This window comes from Sminthopsis crassicaudata, chromosome 2 (assembly GCF_048593235.1).
Source record: "Sminthopsis crassicaudata isolate SCR6 chromosome 2, ASM4859323v1, whole genome shotgun sequence".
In the NCBI taxonomy this organism is placed as follows: Eukaryota; Metazoa; Chordata; class Mammalia; order Dasyuromorphia; family Dasyuridae; genus Sminthopsis; species Sminthopsis crassicaudata.
The window spans coordinates 325,732,594-325,752,733 of record NC_133618.1 but is presented as its reverse complement, the minus strand read 5'-3'; the positions used below and the strand labels follow the sequence as shown (position 1 = coordinate 325,752,733).

General features: G+C 31.7%; 1 protein-coding gene across 1 annotated transcript in view; it reads right to left on the bottom strand.

Moving 5' to 3' along the window:
- Positions 1-4,100: 4,100 nt before the first annotated feature.
- PPM1A (protein phosphatase, Mg2+/Mn2+ dependent 1A) overlaps positions 4,101-20,140 on the bottom strand; it is a 46,491-nt gene continuing 30,451 nt past the window's right edge. The window contains exons 2-6 of the mRNA XM_074290280.1: positions 16,219-17,072; positions 14,234-14,351; positions 9,410-9,518; positions 6,741-6,798; positions 4,101-5,746 (exon numbers count right to left, since the gene is read on the bottom strand). Of these exons, the coding sequence (XP_074146381.1) occupies positions 5,717-5,746; positions 6,741-6,798; positions 9,410-9,518; positions 14,234-14,351; positions 16,219-17,052 (1,149 nt within the window). The 5' untranslated portion in view covers positions 17,053-17,072 and the 3' untranslated portion in view covers positions 4,101-5,716. The remainder of the gene's footprint in view (positions 5,747-6,740; positions 6,799-9,409; positions 9,519-14,233; positions 14,352-16,218; positions 17,073-20,140) is intronic.

The window sequence follows — 20,140 nt, the reverse complement described above, 5'->3', positions numbered from 1 at the left end:
GGGTTTTCTTGTTTTATATATTATAAATGTCTAGTAGTATAATACCACTATATAAATATACTATGTATATGGAATTTTTGGCACTCACTGATCATACCTGCAATTACTGAATTAAGAAAGTAGGTGCAGAACCAACTATGTACACAAATCTAAGTTGCGTCAAAAAGTATTATATGTTATTAAATAGTAATTTCCTAGCTGATCAAAAGGTTCTGTGTACAAAAGAACAAAATGGCTCTACACAATTTTTCTAAACATTAAAGTTGATGAGAAAATAATTAGAAAAATTTAAATGTCCCATAGATAGGATCATTAAAGGGTTTTGGTGCAGTGATAATGTGAAAGATAAAGAGTTTTATAGTAAACACTGCTTTTATCTTTATCAGATGAGTTCAGAAAAAATATAAATGGCTAGCTACATTAATATAATTCTCCTAAAAGTTACTTCCATTGATGGAGCAATAACTTTTATCACTAAGAATTTCTTGCAGCAGAAAGTGATTCTGGTTGAAGTTAAGGTTGGATTTTCCTGTCAGGATGCTACATCATTAGCAATTCACAGTGGGACTTCCAAAACTACTGTACCTACTAAAATAATAAAGGCCCACTATTTTCATTCCTACTCATCCTTATGTCTCCAGCTACTTCTTTATTTTAACATATCATTCAATAAGAGGCAGTATGGTGCCATTAATGGACAGGGGGCTGATCTTGGAATCTAGAAAACCCCAGTTAAATTCCTGTGTTTTTAACACAACTATCAGTAGGAAAGATAATGGACAAATTAGGTAACAAATTAGGTAATGACCCCAGGCAACTACCTAAGTCTATAAAATTGCAGAGTCAATAATAATGATGGCAGTTTTCAAAGGAGAGTTCTAGATCCCAAGAAATTAGATTCAGATCCTGACCCCTCAAAGTTATTAAGTGTTCAGATACCTTTAAATACTCAGAAACTAAATACCAAGCAATTTTAGCCAAATACTAAATTGGCCTGTTTCATTCTGATAATGAAATTAAACAAAGAAAAACCAGAGCAAAGAGAAGGATGAGACATTTTAGGTGAAATAAGGGAAAAACATCTCTTCGCTACATAAGCAGTAAATTGATTCAACAGGCCACTTCTTTTTCTTGTTCTCAGTTATGAAATAAAAGTAGAAGTGGCCACCATAATTTCATTATCAACTAAAATTATCCTAATGAATATTTTCAGCTAAGCATTTGCTAGAAATTTCATGGGGCCATGAGCAAACAGCTTAAAATAGCAAGTAGGTAAAAGGGAAAGAAGCTAGCTATGCCAAAGTCAATAAAATTGGAAAATGCCCACTTGATAATGAAACAGAAAAAGGCAAATTCCATTTTATTTCTTTATTATTCAAAATACCTGAAAATCACTTTTAGTATGTAAAAGTAGTAAAGAAGAGGGATTTCTCTCCCCTTAATAAACCATACCTTGAAATTTGGAAGATATTTTTTAAAAAAAAAGTGTTTAGCACTCTGCAATAATGTTTACTTTTAAAAGAAGGGCCTTAGTTTAATAAACATAAATGGATGGTATTAATTGTGGTGATAAATGACTTAAAATGATACAAAGGAGAATCAGATATCTAAAATTTCATGTTATTAATTTCTAAAATAAAGAAAACCATGAAATGTCCCAATACCTAAAGGAAAATAAATCCATCAGAAATTTGGACCACTGTTAATTAACCAAAATAGTAATTTTCTCTGCCATGTTTGTAAAGCTATACTATAAGATGGTTACTGGGATCCTTCAGAGCATAAAACTATGCAATCTGAAAGTTTTTATATTCTGATATATTTACGAAATGTTTGTACTAATAGTATATCCTATAGTAATACTGTACAACTGGAAATAAAAGCATTAGATTCTTAAGCTTCTAATTTAATCTTTCCATTGAGAGCCTTAAAGAACAAAACAAAAATCCATTTTTCAATAGCACAATAAGGTAAAATATTGAATTTCTAAATAAATATGTTTAATAATTAGAGGAAGTAAAATTATAATTAAGCCACAAAGAGCCACTTTGCTGAAAAGGAATAGAACACTGACACTGGGCTGCTAATTAATGATGAGACTGGCTGTAAAAAAAAAAACCATAAAGCTCAAATCCTAAACCTATTTTGAGAGCTAATTGATTCATGATTTTCTTCCTGACAGGTTCCTAGATATCTTTAGTTCAATCTATAAAGCACATGGATTAAATTTAATCCTTAACACACCAAATTTCAGCTTCTTATGCTGAGTACAATCTTAAAAAAAAAATTATAATAATAATAGGAAAAAGTGATGGAAGGAAGGATGAAGGGCAAATGATGTCAATTTTATGGCTTAATTTGATTGGCATGTAACACTAAGCCACACACAAAAGTTAAATTTCTCTACTATACTCAAAGCTTCTTAAGGTTAGGGCCTGTTTGAATACTCCACAGTGCCCACCACATTCAAGGAGCTCAATAAATATTAATTGGAAAGTTATATTAGTGGATAGAATACAAAATACCATCAAAGGGATTATATTATAGGAATGAAACCACTTGTAATTCAAAATGCCTTAATTAGATACATTCATTTCTTTTTTAAAATCCTGATTCTTTTTTATGTGAAACCAGGAAATAAAATTAGTAATTTCTGCAGTGGTTCTCAATACTACAACAAGAGCAGGTCAACACAATATTTATAACTAAAATAAAGATTTCATTTAATAAATCTTTAATGCTGAATTAATAAAGAATATATATTGATTTCTAAAAGTCAATGTTAATATTGAAAACTGCTCAGATCATTACATAGTTACCTATTAAAAGGTACATGTCCCTAAAGTAACCCATTAAGACATTTTATCTGACTGAAAGTACTCACAAAAATTGACAAATCCGTGGAGCTAAGTAAGGTAAAGGGAACATATCTCTATGGTTTATGAAAGTGGATTTCTATACAACAAGCCATTTCCTTTTTAAATAGGTAAACTGGGTCCATTCTATTAAAACATTTAAATCAAAGTACATATGGAATACCACATTACAACACTGTTACCACACAAGAATTTTCCCCCAAAGGGAAATAGCACATGACACTTCAAAAATATGTGGCACAGCCCCTGAGGTGCTAAAGTTCTTAGCACAACAACAAAAACTGAATAGGTACAATAAATGAAATACACAACAAAGGTGCAAAAAAGTGCCTTTTAAAAGTATGGTTAATAATTTTTTCAGGGAATAATAAAAACATATAGTCCATTGTTTTAATAAGGTATACATACTCATTGCATGTATTTTCAAAATTAAAATTAGTACCTAGCACGGCAGTGTTTATTCACAGATAATAGATTCAGTGTTCTCAGACCACAGTAATTACTGAATACAAGCCAGAATAAATTATTTTAGACATTTCTTTCACCGTCAGTCCTTAAGTGAAACACTGGCAACTATAATAGTAGAATATTTCTATGTTTTCATTTTTTAGAAAGGACCTCTCAAAAAAAAAAATTTTTTTAATAAATTTCATTTTGACACACTGTGATTATGACTTGAAATATGGTTTTTCTGCCACAATTCTACTTGTGATTTAAGATTTTATATATCAAAAAATTCCATACTCCAGTTCAAAATTTGTTGTTTCTAGAACTAAACTTTTGTCTATACAGTAAAGAATGGGCTTGTCTTAAGAGTTCAGCTTTCTATACTGATATATGTGTACCTGGTAGTCATATTAACGACACATTAACTTTGTGTAAGGAGTTTTCATTCTACAATAGAATTAGACATTAGAAGGAAGTGGTCTTTAACCCAAATTACTTTAAAATGATAAATTCAAATAGTACTTATATTTTCTTCATTCATGCTGATACAGGATACAAAAAGACAATTAAAATACATTTAATTACCCCCATATAAGAGGGATAAAGGAAGGATTCTGCTGGTATATAAACTATACTTATCTGAGACATTTTAAATTACTTTGTCCAATGTTCTTTAACCTTTCATTAGTTTTAAGGCTACATATTATGTATATATACACAAATATGTCTCTTTCCAAATTAGGTTAAGACAGAGTAAATAGAGAGCATTATACCACATTTTTACACCAAGTTTTGATTTTGTATTAGCTGATGGGTTAAATTTTACATTTAATGACTTTCCTGTGAAGAAATCTTCCTACTGAATAATTAAAACTACATACTGATAATACAATATTCTCAACCTAAAGAGACAATAATACAAAAGAGCACAAAACAGTAGTTTGTCAACGACTTAATTTGAAAATTTACTTTCATATGATCAAAGGGAGAAGATAAGCCTAAAATAAGATAATTTTTATTTTGATATCTATAATTCCTTAACTTTTAAAAGTTATTTTATGACCAAGTTTAAATGTGGTCAACATGCTCTATTTCAAATCACAAATGTATTTTAACCACTAGTATTCTAAATAAGTGGGTCAATTAAAACACAAACACATTCACACACATCATAAAGTGTTAGATTGTCAGGCTTAAATTAACATTTTCATTAAGTGGTGGGTAATTTCAAGCTGATGTACTTCTGAATGAAAAATAGGCAGTCTGAAAGAAACCCGTTTAAAGTAGATTAAGGAATAATCATTACTTAAAACCCTCTAGTCCATTTAATGGAAGGGGAAAAAAATTCATCTATGCCTTGGGCGACATTGCATTCCATTTTAAAAATGGGTTTTCATATCTACATACCTTAAACCCCTCATTTACAATGACACAGCATTTTAAAAGGCAAGGGGAGAAAAAGAGGAATTACACATACATGATTAAATGTCTTGTTTGTTAAAATCAAGCTTTATTGATAAAATGGAGTTCAGAATATTTTACTAGGAACAGCAGCAGGCCCAGCCAATCATGATAGTAAAAATGCTACAGATTCCTACTCTATGTAGGAAGCTGTTCCTCATCAATTAGTAATTTAATGTAAGGACTTGCAAAAGAGGTGCAAAGAATCAAGGCATTTTTGCCCCAAGATCAATATTCTTATGAATACACTATTACCTGCAATAATAAGCGGCAACAAAACATCCTGAAAGAGTTTGTGAATGAACTAGCTACATATTCTTATGCTAGCCCACTACCAAGAGAATTAAAGATGTTTGAAATAACTTCATGGATGTTCATCTCTGTAAGATTTTTGAAATTATTCTTCATAATCATGTGTATTTTTTGAGCATCTCACTGGCCAGGCTGCCGCTTCCCCCACCCCCACCCCAATTCCAAAACACAACATGAATTTAAAGGGCTACCCACTTATCTGTTGCATCACACAACAAGCCGAACATTTTAAACTTTGATAGGGATTTTAAAAGCAGTTCATAATTAAATACGAGCATTTTGTACAAGGACAATTGCACTTTACCAAAAAAAAAAAAAAAAAAAAAAAAAAAATCATACAACAAAAATTGCTGAAGTCTGATTTACAAAATGAATTATGGTTTGAAATCACGTTTACATAAGTCTCAATTTTATAAAAAAAAAAAAAAAATTAAAAAAATAAAAGGATCAGTTCTGGGCTAGTTGTTGTACTGCTGTAGTTCTGTGGTGTCATCTTGCTCACCCTTATAGTATTCTCCTTCTTTAATATTGAAGATGGATGTTAAGAAGGTTCAATGAAGTTGGGCTGTATGTACTTCCTTGGGAGGATGAAGGTAAACTCCAGGCTAGATGAGAAGTTTTTACCACATATCATCAGCTGATGTAGAGTCCTTTATGAAGGAAAAAAAGGCACCTTTTAAGGCCTAGAGTTAACAAACTTATTACCTTCTATTTAATCTTGAAAAGAAAAAGGTTTTTTAAAAAAAGATTCCTGTGTCATAAATTTTATGCTAGACTATTTGTTTTGTAACAAAAAACATTAAGGAAAGAAGTTGAGTTCAGACCAAAAGCTTTATAAACAAAAAGATGGTTTATCATTTTACTCTGATTCCCAGATTAAACTCTATAATTTCTTTTCATGCCACCATTTTTATAAACTTTAGCCATGTATGAAGAAATAAAGACTTCCAGTAAAACCAAAAATGTTAATAAGAAAAATATTTTAGTGTAATCTGATTACAAATAGAGGAATATTAGACCTGGAAAATACTTCAGTCCAAAGCTCCCTCATGGTACAGATGAGGGAATAAAGTTGATCCATACCATTTTTTAAAGTCTTAAAACACACACACGCACACACACACACGCACACATGAAAAAAATTAGAATGCTGTGTCAACTCAACCAAAAAACCTCCTAGAGGCTTGTTAATGTGTGGATTTCTAGTATTTGAAAACAATACTACAATAATTAAAAAATGTGAACACAAGTTAATATCTGCATGTGCCAAATCAAATTTACTTAAAACTGAAAACCACTAAAAATATCCATTTCTAAGGCAAAGATGTTATTCCCAAATATAAAAATTATGTGGTGGAAATAAACATTCAGAAGGTATGTAGGATGTTTACAAACCTAGAAGAATTCACAAAGACTTCCTTTTTTTCTTTCCTTTTTTGAGAGGTGGCCACTCACCATGATTATGTCCTCAATCACTAGAACTGTTGTTCAGGCAGAGATCAGAGCAAGCAGAATTCAGAGCAATCAATCAGGGGTGTGTGTAAGAGAATGGGTGCAGTGAACAGCTCTGCAAAAACAGGTAGGAAGGATATGCATTTAGAGAGGAGGGGAAGAGGCAGTGAGAGGAGAGAAGATAGTACTTACAGTGTCATCATTTCTGAAAGGATTCAGTCTATTGTAAACGGCTTCAATTAAACTCCGCCTAAATTTAAAAGAAAAAGGCAGAAAAGTGTTATTCTTCTTTGACAAATCCAACATTTGCTCAATAACCCATTGCTCCATACTAAAAAAAAAAAAAAAAAAAAAAAAAAAAAACTTGAATATTCTGAATGCTGCAAATGATTTTACATTTAGGTACAATTTTCTACCTCCTACTCTTAGTAAATAAGGGCCACTTTTGATTTTCAGTACCACAGATTAGTAGAGAAAGTCTACAATATAGAATTCTATGACTTACAATGTATATAATTCTTAACAAAAAGAGTTGAAAACCTGAGAAAAAGCAACGGTGCACATAATATATATATATATATTTTAAGAGCTCAGGAGTGATTTTAATAGTTTCTATGATGTAGTAGCAACTTTTACTAGCCATAAATTCTATGTTAATTTTGGCTAAGAACTAATCATGGCTAGTATTTATTTATAATGCTTTGAGTTTGCAAAGTGTTTTATAAAATATTAACTCATTCTATCCTCGCAAAAACCTTAGGAAGTAGATATTATTAGCTCCATTTTACAGATAAAAAGACTGAGACAGACAGAAGTTAAGTGATTTATCCAGGGTCACAAAACTAGTGAGTTTTTGAAGTTCCCCTTTAACTCAGAATTTCCTAACTCCAGTCTATCCTATTTCTTGTCCCACCTACCTGCAAAATTTGACATAGTAATGTTTAAATACTATTTTAAATTTAAGTTCCTGAGCTCTTTTAAGATAAAGCCAAAATCAGAGGCAAATGCCCTTTTTGCATGTTTTGTTATAAAAAATTTGACATAAAAAATTATTCAAAATGAAAAATTCTTCCCCAAATGTTAAAATTCAAATGTTTCAATAAAATGTGAATTAAAAATTGTGGGAAAAAGGGGGCAACAGTTCTGAAACAAGACTGTAAGTAATATATGCTAATTTTGCTTTAAAAATAAAAAATTGCTCCATTTTAGTAGTACTGCAACCTTCACAATAACAGCATACTTAAAAAAAAATCCATGATGTTAAGAAATTTTTGAATCATTTTAATAAAGTTTTAAAATAGAAATAATCTAGAAAATATCATTCTGATCTCTTTGGCACATTGTTAATACCTGAATATCAAGTCAAGACTATGGGAACAAAAACAAATATAGATATTTGAGATGTCAATTGAACAAACCTGCCTGCTCAACAAACCCATCCCTGTCCTTGATGCTAAAAGAGCTATAGCATGACAAAGCATAGTACTTGCCCTTCTGGTGTGAAGGACCATGATAAATCACAAGTAACTAGTATACAAACTAATACATAAGTATTTTTTAATGTAAACAAAAATGCTATTTCTAGTTCAAAGAAGGAAAAAATCATGACTGACTTGGGGGAGAAGGATCAGGGAAGGATCACAGAATCATAGATTACAGCTGGAAGGGACCTCTGAGCTCTTCTAGTCCAACCACCTAATTTTACAGATGAAGAAATGGAGGTCCAGGGTGGTCAAGTGACTTGCCCAAAGTCACATAGAATATAAATTATACTCAGGATTCAAATTCAGTTCCTCTGACTCCCAACTCCATTGTTCAGTCCATCACAATAAGCTGCTTCTGTTGGGCTTCCTGAAGGAGTTGTCATTTTTATAGAGTTTGAATTAAGCATTAAAAGATAGGTAGGAAGTCACAAAGTGGCAGACTGAGGAAAAATTCTATGAATAGGGAATATGATCAAAGAAACGAAGGCAGCAAAACATGGAATATGTACAGAGCCCTGAAAGTAATCCAGTCTGACTGAAGCATGAAATACATAAAATAGAAATATATGAGAAAAGGTAGGAAAACCTAGTGTGATACCAGGCAGAGAAGTCTAAACTTTTCTCAGCAAACAATGAAGAACCACTGAAGAGTTTTAAAAAGACTATTGACATCAGATAGATCCATATAGAAGATCAATTCAGCCATATTGTAAAGGACAGTATGGAGAAAAAGACAGTAGAAATGAAGAATTAAGTGCAATCCTGTTGTGTCAATTTATATGGCAGTTCTTTTAGATAAAAGAGACCTGGTATCTGAATTTTCTACTTGGGGGCCTTAAATACTTATATAAGTTAGCTCAAGCTCACTGGCTAAAGTACCTGGAAAAATATGCAGCCTTGCCTTTGAAAAAACAACCTGAAGAAGTTCCAAATAAGTTGGAAAGGAACAAAATTAATTAAACAAGTGAAGAGACTCATCCTGGGATAGTAAACTTCATGGTTAGGGTAAGGCCAAATGATAATAGTATTTTGTATTTGTACATTATTATAATTTAGAAAGATCATTAAAGACATATCTCAAATAATGATGAAAATTATGTCATCATTTGAGCCACAACTGACATTTTTCAGTGTAAATGACAAGTATCAAAACCAAAACAAAATACTCTATATGGTAATGTTTCATTAAGTAGCAAATGACTTTAGTAATACCCCGAATCAGAAACTAAGTAAAAAGAAATATCTTACACACACATACAATTGTACCACTTAATAAATTAAATCATCTTAAATGTATTTGCCATTTTGTCAATTGTGTGTCAAAAATATTTTTTAAGCTGTAATTATGGATCAACGTAAACAAAATAGAAAACTTACTTGCTTGCCAGTTCACCCCCTGGTGGGAGGTTTGGGATGTTCTCAGTTGCTAATGTGCGCATCACATGGACTAAGTCTGGTACGCCTTCGCCCTGCTTCTTTATGATTTCTGGGAATCAGAAGTACTTTTTTTGTAAGTGCTATCCACATTTAACTTTACAAGACTGAAACAATCAAAGATAGCTTAATATTTTTATAAATGGTATTTAACACATCTCAGGATTTCCATACTGGTGCCAAAAGGAAAAAATTCACAATGAATTTTGAAAATTTATGATAAGTAAACATACAAAATGATATGAAGAAAAAACTTTCTAGATTAATTTTAAAGAAGAGTGATCAAGATTAAAATTAGAAAAAATACATATTAAATCGGCATATTATGGAATCAGGGATATTTGTAAACAAATGGGAAGAACATCTTTCTTAAGAAGTCAATTAGTACTTCTGAGTGGACCAACTCCTCTCTTTAGACTGGAACATGTTTACTGAACATTGCCCCCTGTAAATAAAAACATTGCAAAGCAGAGTTTTTAAAGTTACAAAAATCAAATAATTTATAATTGCCTTAAAAATAATTGGTCATATTCTTAGTCATAACCATTTGATACTTAAATAATAGTCACACAATGACACTGGTTAAACAGCATGCATCCACATCTTAAGCTTATAAATCATGGTTCTACATGCAAACTCCACCATTAATGCTTCATCTAAAGACAATTTAAGATTTCACAAGCCACAAGTTCTGTAACATAAGTATAAGAAAGGCTAATTAGGAGTGAGCTTCAAACATATTACAATGCCATTTTCATTATCAATGTGTGTGTTTGGTATGAAAATGGACCGATTTAAAAGACAATATTTTTAGATTATTCAAATAAGAATGAATAAAACTTTTCTAATAATGTGAGGCATGCATATACATTGCCATTTATACCACAGAATGCCAAAGAAAAAATAATGTACCCAGGATTGTACAATTATCTCTTAAAACAATTTCTTTAAGTATGAGAAGTGTTCATTTTGATGACTAAAAATACTATAAGGTAGGACTATGCCAAAGGCATCATGTGTATCCTTGTCAAACGTGTTATATGTATTCAACTGCATATTATAGTTGGTTAAATCAATTATGTAAAGACACTAAATGTTTTTGCAAGTTTTCTTCAAGAGATAAATTTTTTTTTCTCTTAATAAGCAGTGTTGTTGGGAGAAAAAGCAATCATCATCTTAATTCTTAGCCAAGTTAGGAATTTTTGAAAAGTAGCCATTTATTCAAAAGCTCTTTATTTCCTTTTATCAGATGAAGTTTGTAGATCAAAATATTAAACTCCTAACACTAGGGCTACATTTTAGAAAATTTTATTTATAACCAGATTCAGTAATCCACATTACTTAAGTGGTAAACTGTTCTTTCAGAGTAAAGGCCAAAATTTTACCATCTACCATTTATTGTTCAGAAAATTCTTAAATCTGAATAAAAAGCAAAGAGCTCAGATTTGGTTTGCCAAGTTCCTTTATTGTATAATCTTTGACATCTAATATAACTTCATAATGCTACTGCTAAAATTTTGCTGTACAAAAATAAATGAATTTAGTGTTTACCTAAACTAAACAATTTCACAACCTGGTACAGTTAACATACAAACTCCACTAAGTTAATACAATTATTTAGATAACTAGAGATACAATCTGAATAACACTGATGACAAATTGAACCATTCTGTTGGTTTCAGTCATAAAAAAGGAAAAAAAAAAATCACCTATATTTCAATGTAACTTGTATCCTTTTTTTGTTATAAAGTGCAAAAATACAGTAAGACAAACGTTCTAAAAGTATAAAGTTGAAAAACAGGGTTAATGGTTCTCTATTTCAAGTGGAAAAACTTATTCAAATTACTTGACATTTAGTACTATACAAACCTTAATTCTTTTTTAATTCAAAAAACAAAACCAGAAATGAAGTCTGTAAAATAGCAATCCTTTAATCCCAATCCCTAAAATATACACTCTAATTAGCACTGCAGAATACTCCTTTTAGCATGAATATTAATAGATACTCCCCACCCTATCCCCAAAACTGAGGCAGAGTTGTCAGGGCATTTAAAATAAAAACAACAATAGTAATATCCAAAATATCAGCTTAGAAGTATCAGAAGTATTATAACAATCCTGATTCACAACAGAAAAATGTAAAACTGAACAAAAATAACCCAAAATTACTGAGGGATTGAAAAGGCTTTTTCATAAATTTACTGTACCTCTGGTTAGAAAGTTAATTTTCAAGAAAAAAGCTTGACTGCTAGAACCATTAAATATTTAGTAGCAGCAAAGATTATGTTTTTAAAAAAAAGTTCGGGGGGTGACCCAGAAGCCTTTCTGAAAGCCTTTTTGAAACTATTTTCTTGTGTTTTGAAAGATGCTCACAGATTGTTTCATCCAAGTAATTAAGATGAAGTTTAGTATTTCATAGCAACTGTTAGTACATGCCAGAAAAGATTTCTAATGCATGCTTTGGATTTGAAGATTAATTTATTCTGTTCAACCAGAATAAAAGATGCACAAAATTCTCTACTTTCCAAACTGCTTCCCTACTGATAAAATTTATGAAGTTAAAAAAACAAAAACAAAAAAACACAGGACCATAGATCCAGAGCTAAAATAGACCTCAAGGAGCCATCTAACACAACCTGTCCCCTATCCCACTTTATAGAAAAGGAAACTTGAGGACAAGAAAAGTTAAATGGATTACCCAAAGTTACATGGATAATTAGTGGCAGAGGTGATCATTTAAATTCAGATCCTCTGCATCTTACCAAATACTATTCTGAAATTATCTTCTAATCTAAGTTGGTTTAAAAATTCCATACATGTTTTAGAATTTTTTTATTTTCTTTCAAGTAAAATTTAACCATTTTATCCTTTCTAAGGCATTTTAAATAGCAGCAGTTGCATTATTTTGGCCTCATCCTTGATAGAAAAAATAACTTTAGTTTAGAATATAAAATAATCTACATTTTAACTATAAAACATTATTAAACTAACACAATAAAAAAATTTCAATGCATTTATCAAGTACCATAAATGTCCCAACCTGGTTTGCATGGAGTAATAAACAGCTTTAAAGATCTGCTATTATAGCGTATAAATCTTTAATTAAAATGAATACTTGATCATTTTACTTTGAAACAAAGTAAACAAGGAAAGGAAAGTAGCAATGCATATCTAAAATTTGTCTATACTTCATCAAAACTAAAGGGCTATGTCTTTTTCTGGGAACAAATGAGCCAGACTTAAAAGACAAAAGAGTGAATGACTTAAAAGACAAAAGAGTGAATGACTTAAAATTTGACATCACTCCTTATATATAAGCACATAATTTAAAAAATTTAATTCCTTTCTTCCATTAATTAGTGATTTAGATCAATGTGATTTGATTTCAAATGGATTATTTTCTATTAAAGTTAGTTTAGCATATTACCTGGGAATAAAGCATACTTATTGAATTTTTTAAAGTATTAAAAACGAAGGAACTTGCCAGTGAGGAAACAAACTCATTGTATTATGTCAAGAACTACTTACTGAGTTAGCAATCAGTGCACACATGTCATTTACCATTATCAAGGAACAAAGTAGTCAATAAAGCTAAATGGCAGCCTTAAATTGGATGTTAAAATTTAAAATGATCAAAATGACAGACTGACTATATTTAAATCTCAAAAAAGTTAAAAAGAAAATGAAACTAAAGTGCATAAGAATTTTCATAAGGTAGATATGAAAGAATCTAATGGAATAGTGTTATATCTATGCTTACATGCTATTAGAGGCCTTTAACATGCAGGTGATTAATATAATGGACCCCAAATGGTCTTTAATACTAACACAGTCATTCCATGGCTAAGTTTACCTACTTAGAGGATACTTTATAATCTATACATTATATTGCATATATGCAGTAATTAGTGTTTTCAGGAAATTTTAACTTATGCTGCACATTGTGGCTACTAAAAAAATTTAGATTCTTTAAATATCCAAAGGCACTAATCAGAGTTACAAACAGTTCATTAGTGGTCTCAAAGTCATTTGCAAATTTATAATACAAAATGCACCTGAAATCCCAACTTATTTCAACTTAAAAACAAACAAACAAACAAACTTAATATAAGGCACACAAACAATTAATTACTGCCAGGCAGAGAATCAATATATCTAAAAATCAGGCAGTTTACGGTTTTGCTATGAAGCCCTGAAATACAGTTTGAAATAGAAACATAGACATACTTTAAAATATAGTGGCACTTGCAGATTAACTAGAGTTTCAATAACAAAGCTATGACCCTTATATTTTTTAAAAAATAAAAAAAATAAACAGCCTTAGTTGACCCAAATGTATTATTGTACATAGCTTTTCACAGAAAAAAATGGCACTTAAATCATCATTTTCATAATTCACTTACTACTTTTTCTTTAACTCATGTCAAAAAAAAATCATATTTTACTGATATAGTAATTTCTGTCAGTGAATTCACAAGGAACTCTGAAATATGTACATCTTTAATCTCAAGAGGTTTAAAAAATAATAATTAAAAAAAAAAAAAAAAAAAAAGCATCTTAAACAATTCCCAGGGTCACAGCTGCTGTGGTCTTATTTCTAGCAGTATTTTAAAAGGACATAAAATATACATCTAAATAAGTTACTACATAAGTGCCTTGTCCCACTGATGCACTTAAAAGGTTTAATTAAAAGCTAACATGTGAAAAGGTTCATTGTTGCAGGGTTTCTTTCTAATAAAGTTACTTATTTTTTTTTAAATGATCCACCTTCTACTCTGCTTTCCAGGTACTTGTCCAATTCTGTCTCTTTCTTCACTGCCTCTGGTGATACTTTTGGTGCACTTGGAAAACAGATCAATATCACACTCATGTTGTCTCGACTTCCCTGGGAGAGAAAAGAGTTTGAGAAAACATTCTGGTTTCCTTCCCACCCTCCCTCCATTGTAATCCTTTCACAACCCTATGAAACTTTATTATTACATCAACGTAATTATATTAAAAACAAAGAAAGTAAATTATTCTTTGTACTCATTAGTAATCTTTCCTCCCCCTCAAAACACCCTAAGAGAAATAGCAAAACATATTACAGATTAAGTCCCATTAAAACTATTTGTTTTTTAATTTTTATGATATGAAAAGATTTTAAAGTTCCTACTGATGGCTTACTTATTTTAAACAATAGCTAATAAAAGAAAATTTCATACCCCATTCAAGAAAATTCTAATACCAGAAAAGAACTCAGCCTATTAACAGTCATTATAATAAGATTTGATATGGAGTAACATATAAATGTCAAGATCTTTTTCATGGATACAGGTTACCATAAGTCTGCTGAAAGTTGCAGCCAACTTTACAAAATACGGAGGCTAAAAATTTGATGATAAAAACTAAAAATTGAAAAAATATATAGGGAACATTGTAATTTACATATTGAATACTTTCTAAATACAATATATACGGACACTGAAACCTAGAGAGATTAAGTGACATGACCACTGTCACAAAGTTGAGATATGAACCCAAATTCTGACTATTCAAACTGTTGCTGCATTAACATTTTTAAATCTTAAATGAGTATCAAATACAAAAATTCCATAATCAGCAATAGTCATGTACACTATCAGGAGTTATTTAATAACCAAGCTAACACCAGTATTTTGGTTGGCTGTTTTAAGTATTTCAAAACAAAAATCAATTAGAACAAGCAAGCAGTGTGTGTATTTGATTTGTCTAAACCTGTGATTTCATTGGGACAGGGAACTTCAATCAAGTGAAGAAACCAATGTGGCAATGTACAATCTTGTAGAGTTGCCTGGGAGCACTGAGAAATTAGTGACTTATCCAGGATCATGAAGTCAGTGTATTTCAGAGGGAAGATTTGAATCTAAATCTTCCAGATTTCTAGGCCAGTACTCTAAATTATAGCATATTGCTCCTTCCTGTATGTTAATAGTTCAAAAAAAATATGTTGATTTACAAGATAAAAAACCCAAACAAAACATGCTATATCAGAAGAGTTTTGTAAAATCTATATTTTATCTTTTCTTTTTTTTTTAGGCTAGGGTTAAGTGACTTCCCCAGGGTCACACCGCTAGGAAGTGTTAAGTGTCTGAGAACAAATTTGAACTCAGGTCCTCCTGAATTCAGGACTGGTGCTCTATCCACTGCGCCACCTAGCTGCCCCCTAAAATCTATATTTTTAAAAGTAAAATCTGCAAAAAAAACCTACTAAAAAACACTGATACTTACAAAATCCAACTTAGAAGTCTGAAATAATTTTATAATGTGACTACAAAGATATCAAGATGACAAAATAAAATGAATAAATAGAAACATTTTTCATTTTCATAAGTTTAGCATCTGTTATTAATAGGCATTAATGTAACTTGATCGATCATAATTCTTTTACCTAAGACTACCTGCTAAAAATACTGGTAACAAATAATAAGATTTATTTGTTACATGAAAAGTAAGGTTTTACATATGATTAAAAAGCCTAAGTAAGTATAGTTATTAAGAACTAAGCACACTCTTATCACTATTGCAAACTATCATCCTTCACTTTTTTTTTTCTATTGACACTTCTGAAAAAAAAAAAAAAAAAAAAAATTAATAGTTGGTGATAACTGTCCCAATCTGTGCCAAAACAAATTCTGGGAGCTGTGGATTCTGAAGTGAAATAATTATAATTATAGTGTTATAATTAAAATGATGAAATGAAACAGTTTCTCTATTTTAAAAAATCTAGCTACCTTATATAAACAGGTGTCCACTACTTCATTGCATACTCTCTCAAGGTCATCAGTGACTTCAAGTCTGGATCTTACAAAATCACAGAGCTCTTCATTTCCCATAACATCCCAGATACCATCACATGCGAGGATGATAAACTGATCATCTTTTTCTGATCTTTCAATTTCATAGACTTCTGGCTCTGGAGAGACAAGCTGCTCTGTAGGACCTTTACCATGGACACATTTGTAATCAAAGTCTCCAAGTGCCCTAGATACAGCAAGAGAGCCATTCACACGCTGAATCATTACAGAACCACCTGCATTCTGAATACGTTCTTTTTCCAAAGGATTACTTGGTTTGTGATCTTGTGTGAAGAAATGAACTTTCCTGTTCCTACAAAGTAAACCTCTCGAGTCTCCACAGTTGATGAAATAAGTATGTTGGGGAGAAATCAGGACACCCACTGCCGTTGACCCACTTCGGTCTGCACCATGTTTCTTCTCTGATATTATTCTCATATGTTCATCAATCTGCAGAAAACCTGTTCTGATTCCATTCTTGACATTTTCCACAGAAGGTGGTCCTTCAGATCCTTTAAAATCCTGGTTATTTGTGATATGATCTAACAAATGCTCACAGCAGTATTTGGCAACCTGGGAACCAGCATGCCCATCATACACAGCAAAGAATGACCATCCATCAAGTCCACTAGGCAAACCAATCACAGCTGTATGTGCATCTTCCATTTCAACTCGCCAACCTTGCATACTGCTTAGCCCATAACGTAGCCCATTACCTTGTCCTTGGGCATTATGCTTTTCCATCTTTGGCTTGTCTAAAAATGCCCCCATTGTGTCTTGATGCTTTATTTCTGAGGAAGAAGAGAAAAATACAGTTAAGATATCTATCAAAAAACTGCTCTTACAAAAAAAAATATTCACCCAACAGTTTTATTTTAAGTAACAGCTCTACCAAAGAAACTTTTAAATCTGAGTGGGTCCTTATGTTTTTTTGTAGTATAGAACCACTAATCCCTCAAGGTCAAAGAAGTGGGAAAGGAGAGATGTGTATGGCCTTATAGAAGTAGCTCAGACTAATCATATTTAAGGAAGAGAATAGGAAACATTTTTAAAATTAGCAAATTAGCACCAAATTTACAGATTACTAGACATGGAGACCATCTTAGTCCAATTTCCTCATTTCACAGATGATGAAAATCAATAGCAAGTAACTTAAGTGACTGGCTCATGGACTTGTCTAACTTAAGGTCTGATGCTGAGTCCTATATTTCATCATGTTGCCTGCCTCTTGTTCCTCAGAAGATATGACTGGGATATGAACTCCAGACCTCTGATAACATGTAAGAATACTATTAGGCAATAAGGTAAACTCTCCATCAAAGATTTAAATGACCTAAAAACATGCTAATTTCCCTATGCTATTCAAATCTCATTTAGGCAAAGTGGGGAGAGTTGAATTCTACATCAACTAGATGTGGGCTAGATCTTGTGAACAATTAAAAACATAATGTCCTCTCCAACACACATACACACATCCCACCACCACCACAAAATTTACACATATGCACAAATATCTGCATTTGTTGACAAAAAAACAAAAGCCAAGTAAAAAGTTACAAAACATACTCTTCTCTCTAATATAACTTTCTTTTCAAAGAATGAGTCACATTACTATTTATGTGCTATTTTTCACCACCACAAAGGCCAATTCTTAACTTTCCCTCTGAAGTTTCAAAGATGATAAAAAAGGATATATTTTAATGAAACAGTAGACAAAAAAGCATTTGCTAAAGAGATGCAATTTTTGTTTGCTAAGAATTAACAAAGACAAAGGTCTTAAAAGGGAAAATAAGTTTACTGAATATGATTACAATGATAAAATTCCTTAGTGGTAGCTCTACTGGCCCATTCAGATCCTACCAATTTAAAAAACACTGTTCCTTGGTAAGGATTAAGGCTTAATCCTAGCTTAAGCTAAAGCTTCCTCTCTTGTAGCCTCTATTCTTTTCCACAGGAGCTTCTCTTCTCTTGGAGGCTCTCTCTCTTCTCTCCCCACTGCTCTGCCTAGATTCCAAGAATTGGCTCATGAACTGAGAACTATTCATGAACTATGAATCCAAAACTAAAAGTTGGCCCTGATATTTATTTTTAATTAGTCATTTAAATGGCTTCATCTTATTTTGTCCACTCAAATGTTTTAAAATATGAATTCACCAGTTTCTCATTTTAAGGTATGAAAAGCCTATAACATATATTCATTACAAAGAGATAAGCTTTATTTAGTTATAACATTAAATTAAGCCCACAATTTAATGATATGCACAATAATTATGCTACATATTAATTAGGTATAAATAGTAATGGAAATTGGGAAGGTACAAAGATAAAACTTCACCCACTCCAATTTTATGTAGGGTTAGCCCTATAGTTTCTTCATAGTAAAAGAGAGGGTTGGGCTCCCAAATCTAATTGATCAGCTGGACACTTGGATCTTCCAGAAGCTACTAACTTATAATCTTCTAGGTCTAATAGTGCCTAGCCAGGTCAGAGATGATTTCACAAGGGTCGGCAAAGTAAAGATATATGAAATAAAATAGTAGTCCTAAGAGCTGGAATCCAAAGAACGTTTTTGGAAAAGGTGCAGAGGGAAAAATAAAATAGTTAAAAACACAAATGTGAATGCCTTTTCCTATTTCCATACTCTTTCAATAGTGCTAAACAAAGCTTTCTTCTACCTCAACTGACCACAGCATGCCCCAAAGCAGCTGTTCTAAATCTTACCTCTTAAAGTCTCCCATACTATTCTTTACTGCTGCTTCTCAGCACACAAATTTCATCATTTACTGAGAAAATAGAGAACATTGCTATTATATATCAAAACTTCCTTGGCAACATCCTCTATTCTCTCCTTTACTTCAGCCTTTAGTTATGAGGTAATTCTACTGATCCATTTCCCCCATCTCTTGTCTAAAAGACTGCTCCCACAACCACTCTCCCTACCCATCAAGTAGCTCCATCAAAAATGCCTTGGTTTTCCCTTTCCTTAACTTGATTTTATTGATGTGTATGTATGTATGTATGTATGTATGTATGTATGTATGTATATATGTATGTATGTGTGTGTGTGTTCCATCATCAAAAGCCTACAAAAACCTGTCAACATTCAATGCATTCCCTTTCTTTCCTTTTCTTTACTTTAATACCCTTGCAATCTGATTTCCAACCTCATCACTTAAATGAAAGTACTCTCCAAAGATACAAATATCAATGTTACTTAACTGCCAAATCCAAGGACTTTTCTCAGTCCAAATTATTCTTGAATCTTCTGCTGCATCTGATAAGAGTTGACCACCTTATTGGATACTCACTCTTATATCTTTAGATTTAATGACATTAAATTCTTTTATCCATTTGATCACTCCTCAATCTCCTTTACTGGATTAACACTGATATTTCATGTCTTCCAATGAATCCCAAAGATCTGTTCTCAGTCCTCTTCTTTTTCTAAGGCAAGGAAGGATGACCTTCCCTTATCCCTACCCCCAACCCCAACCCTGTCATGGAACCCTTCAGTTTATGAATCCTCTCACGAAGATTCTTTTAAATACATAAAATAAAATACAGGACTACAAAGAAAACCAATTAAGTTGAAATGCAAGTTATCAAAATATGTTTAGAAACAAATTCATAGATCCGATTAAGAATCTCTGTTCTACATTCTTCTGGGTGATCTGATTAACTCTCTTGGGCTTAATTACTGTTTCTATGTAGATAACTCCCAGATCTACATATCCAGCACAACTTCTCTTCTCAGCACTAGCTCTATATTACTGACTGCTTACTGGATATTTCCAAATGGATGTCCTGTAAATATTATGAATTCAACATGTTCAGAATTTCTTTTTCCCCAAAACCTACT